This window comes from Buceros rhinoceros, unplaced genomic scaffold, assembly GCF_000710305.1.
Source record: "Buceros rhinoceros silvestris isolate BGI_N320 unplaced genomic scaffold, ASM71030v1 scaffold32583, whole genome shotgun sequence".
Classification (NCBI taxonomy): Eukaryota; Metazoa; Chordata; class Aves; order Bucerotiformes; family Bucerotidae; genus Buceros; species Buceros rhinoceros.
The window spans coordinates 1-3890 of record NW_010404725.1 but is presented as its reverse complement, the minus strand read 5'-3'; the positions used below and the strand labels follow the sequence as shown (position 1 = coordinate 3890).

Below are 3890 nucleotides of genomic sequence, written 5' to 3'. Positions count from 1 at the left end.
GGTTCAGCTGCAGCAGGTTCTCTACGACCGTGTCCAGTTGGATTTTGAGTACTTTCAAGAATGAAACAGGAAACCTCCCAGGCAACCTGTTCCAGTTGTTTGACTGCCCTTCACAGTGGAACATTGTATTTTCTTACATTCAGAAAGCACTGCCCCCCGTTTCAACGTATACCCCATTTTCAAATATTAAGCTTCAATCTTCTAAGATGACAGCATTACTGTACCCTTGAAAAAAAACAAAAGAACAGTAATGACAAGTATGAATATGAAAAAATAAAAGTGTATGAATAAATATACCTCTGCGTAACTTTTCCATACAGAACGCATTATGTAAACCTTTCAGCACAATGTTAAAGGAAATGACAAGTGAAGAATAGCAGTATTTTCTTTAATGAATATGATTTGTAACCTTGAAAGAGTAACTTCTTTATCCAGTCTGGAGGACTAAACCCAAGCTTTATATAGTTCACAGCCACCCTCTGAGACTTGCACATACAACCAAGTATTTCAGGCAGCACGTTCAATTTAGGAGTTTTCACTGTTTTTGAAAGATTCACGTTTACTTTCAAACTTCAGAGAATAAAAAGATAAGAGATCAAAGAACTTGCCACCCTCTGTACCAACACTAAAACATTCCTACTGCTTTCCCTCTGTATGGTACAAAACCAAGACGCTGGAAAGGATTACATAATTAACTTGGTGGCTTCTCCATTCTACGAACCCAACGCTCAACAGTAAGATATGAGTTTTGAGAGGCATTTTATTTAGACAACTGAAAACAGTTAAACGTTCAGAAGCAGCATACAATGAAACAAAACCCGAACCAAATACTTTGAGTACATAATCTCTCCTTTTCAACTAAAGCCAAACTTTCCAACTTACAAGAAAAAAAAAAATACAGGTAAGAGCCATTGTATCTGTTCTCCATAATAAAGAAAACACACTACAATGAGTCTAATTGAAATTGGAGAGACTGGATCTTGGCTTGCACACTTCTTTGAAAAGACAGTACGCAGTTATGCTACAGTGATAGCAAAACTCTTCTACTTGTCTTTTTTTTTTTCTTTTTTGGATACTCAGTTCTCTTACAGACAACACCTAGCCAGTTCCACTGCATTCTCATCAATTACTGCCCATCTTTGCCTTATGTAGAGAGCACACTCTGGAAGGCTGCTGTCGATCACTGTTCATTTGATTTAGTCTCGTATGTCCATATGCTGTGTAACAGTTGCAATAATCAGGCCTTAACTTCAGGAGTTGAGCTGTACACCGCATCTGAGTTTTCAGAGGGAAGATCTTCTGCAATTAAATAAGAAGAGTATTATTTCATTTCACCTTAGATATATGAACCAAGTAAATGCTGGAGAGATTGCTTAAAGACCCCTTCAGTTTGTTTTGCCAATTAACCTGGACCAGTTATTCTACCCTATCTGTTCAGTCTGCAGAGCTCTAGTCACTAGTCTGACACCACATGGTCATTTTCAGGAAAATGCATTCAAACATCTTTTGAGAAGAATGAATGATGTCAGAAGGTAATTGGGGAAAACTACCTCTTCAATAGTACAGCGTTCTACCATCTTGACTGCTCTTTTAACACTAAGGAGAGTTGAAGCTGGCAGTTCAGTGCATTACCTATTTCCTCCTCCGCGGTTCCTGGAAGTGTGGTCCTTGCTTTTGCTGCTTCTGCATTCTCCTCTTCTGTAGAGAGAGGGAAAAAACACTTAACTTCAGTTTCCACTACCCACTTTAATAAAAAAAATTTCCACTTAATTTAGCGTTAAGGAGAAAGAGTTGGGTAAGCAACTCCCCATTATTCCCTGTCATTCCCACTTCTTTATAGAGATTCTTACATCCTTAAGTTTTACAAAAGTGGTATTTCTTATTTCTTGCTCTAATACACAAAAATACATCAGACTATTTGCTTAACTACCCACAAAGTGTCTATATTCAATAAGCTTACAGGTTTGAAGTTAATTGCTTAAATGACACCAATAGAAGTAAAATCCTTAAATCTAACAGACTTGAGTGGATATAGAGACCCTCAGGAGACAGTACAGTTAGTTCATGAAATTCAGACGATGTTTACTGCTTATTACAGGTATTACTTAAAAAGTGCACATGGAGTAACTAAGTTTCACCAGGAACAAGCACACACTTACCAGGAACTACACACTTCCAAAGACCATAGGTTTTCCCTACTGTTGTCTGCCACAGCCTTAGTGTACCATCCTCAGAGCCACTTGCATATAACTCTCCATCAGGGCTAAATCTCACGCAGTGAATTGGACCAAAGTGTCCTTTGTAAGATTCTATAAAAGAACAGACCAGGAGCATTTATTTCAAATTTCAGTCAACAGCTGAAAATAATTAGCAAAAACTGATCCTAAGAAGGAAAAAAAAAAATACCTAAGTGGGGCACTTCCTCAGCATTTAACTTCTGATGCAAATAAAAGCTGCTGCTAATTGATATCTCAGCTATCTCTAATTTAAGTAGTATATTAATGTTTTGTTAACAGGTGATTACTTATTCCAGCCAAAACTACAAAGCAAGTCAGTAGCATGGAGTACACATGCTCTGTTCCTTTAATGACCCTACATACATCAATTTTAAATGAGGACAGGATCAACAGAAAAACACAGAAATACACTTTTTGAAATATATTTGACCAACATTAACAAACGTATCATATTTTCATAAAAGCAAGTGGCTGCAATGTGTCAGACATATCTGATGAAACCTACAGCAAAACACTCAATGTAGAGCTTGCTATTGCAGCAATACAGAATGACTTAGCACGCCTGCGAAGACCTTGAGTACAACAGTTTATTAGTCATTATTTCATTAAACATACCCATTTCAGAACTCACTTTTGATTATAGAAAACAAACATACCTAATTCTTCTCCTGTATTATAGTCGTATTTATAGAGTTTAAAATCTTCACCACCAGCAACCAAGCATTCTTTTGCAGGGTGAAGTGATGCAGAATTGATTGTAGCAGGTGCTTCAAATGATTTAATCTGCTCTAGACTGAGAGAGAAAATTTTGTTGAAAGTTCATTAAAAAAAAGATCCTGAGAGCAAAGAAAACTTATTCTACTCATCACAAGTGCTTTTAAGAAAACACGCAATTTCTGAAGCAAGTTTTAATACTTGCAAGTCACGCTCAACAAGTTAGAAATGAGTTCAGAGTAAGCAAAACAAAAGCTCACACGTTTAGAACTACTTTCTGAAATGTATTTAAGTGTGTGACTCGCTTTAAGTTGTCATAGAGATACATAAATAATTAGTTTTCTGAAGAGCACTGAAATGAACCCTGGCTGAAACTTATTTAAAACACAAGTACAGTTGGTGTGAAATACAAAAATGGCTTAAATTGAAACAGTCTGGAATGTTATAGACAGTTAGAATTCACTACTTTAAAGGAGGGTAGTTGTTTCACATTCTGCCTCTGACAAGGTGGCAAGCAAGGACATCCGCTAATGCCAGTTCTGACAACCGGGGTGATTTTGGCCTTGTACAGTCAGTTTTTACCCACAGCCAAACCCATTACACAGCCTGTGTTTTGAACTCACGTTTCTGCACTATGAAAAGCAATAGTTTTCCCATAGGTTATCACAAGTATCTGTCCTTCTGGAACATACTCCATGCTGCTCACTGACATTGCAACATTTAGTGCCTTCACTTCAGTCATGGTACTCCGGTCCCAGAGGCTTAAAAGGGAACAAAAAGGAAAAAAAAAAACTCTCAGATTACTTCAGCAAATGAAAAAATTTCCACCTTCCATCAAAAAAGCCACTTAAAGAGCACAGTTTGATTCCACAGGTACTTCAGGTTTTCAGTGGCATCACAGATGCATAGAACGGTTTGCGTTGGTGTCCTGGGTTCAAC

General features: G+C 37.4%; 1 protein-coding gene across 1 annotated transcript; it reads right to left on the bottom strand.

Annotated features, from left to right (window-relative positions):
• Nucleotides 1-371: 371 nt before the first annotated feature.
• Nucleotides 372-3707, bottom strand: STRAP (serine/threonine kinase receptor associated protein). Its single transcript, XM_010133489.1, has 5 exons — nt 3575-3707; nt 2894-3030; nt 2160-2309; nt 1633-1698; nt 372-1299 (listed from the first exon to the last, which is right to left on the bottom strand). Exons 1-5 carry the CDS (start codon nt 3691-3693, stop codon nt 1238-1240), a joined length of 534 nt encoding a protein of 177 aa, XP_010131791.1. The 5' UTR covers nt 3694-3707; the 3' UTR covers nt 372-1237.
• Between the last annotated feature and the right edge of the window lie 183 nt (nt 3708-3890).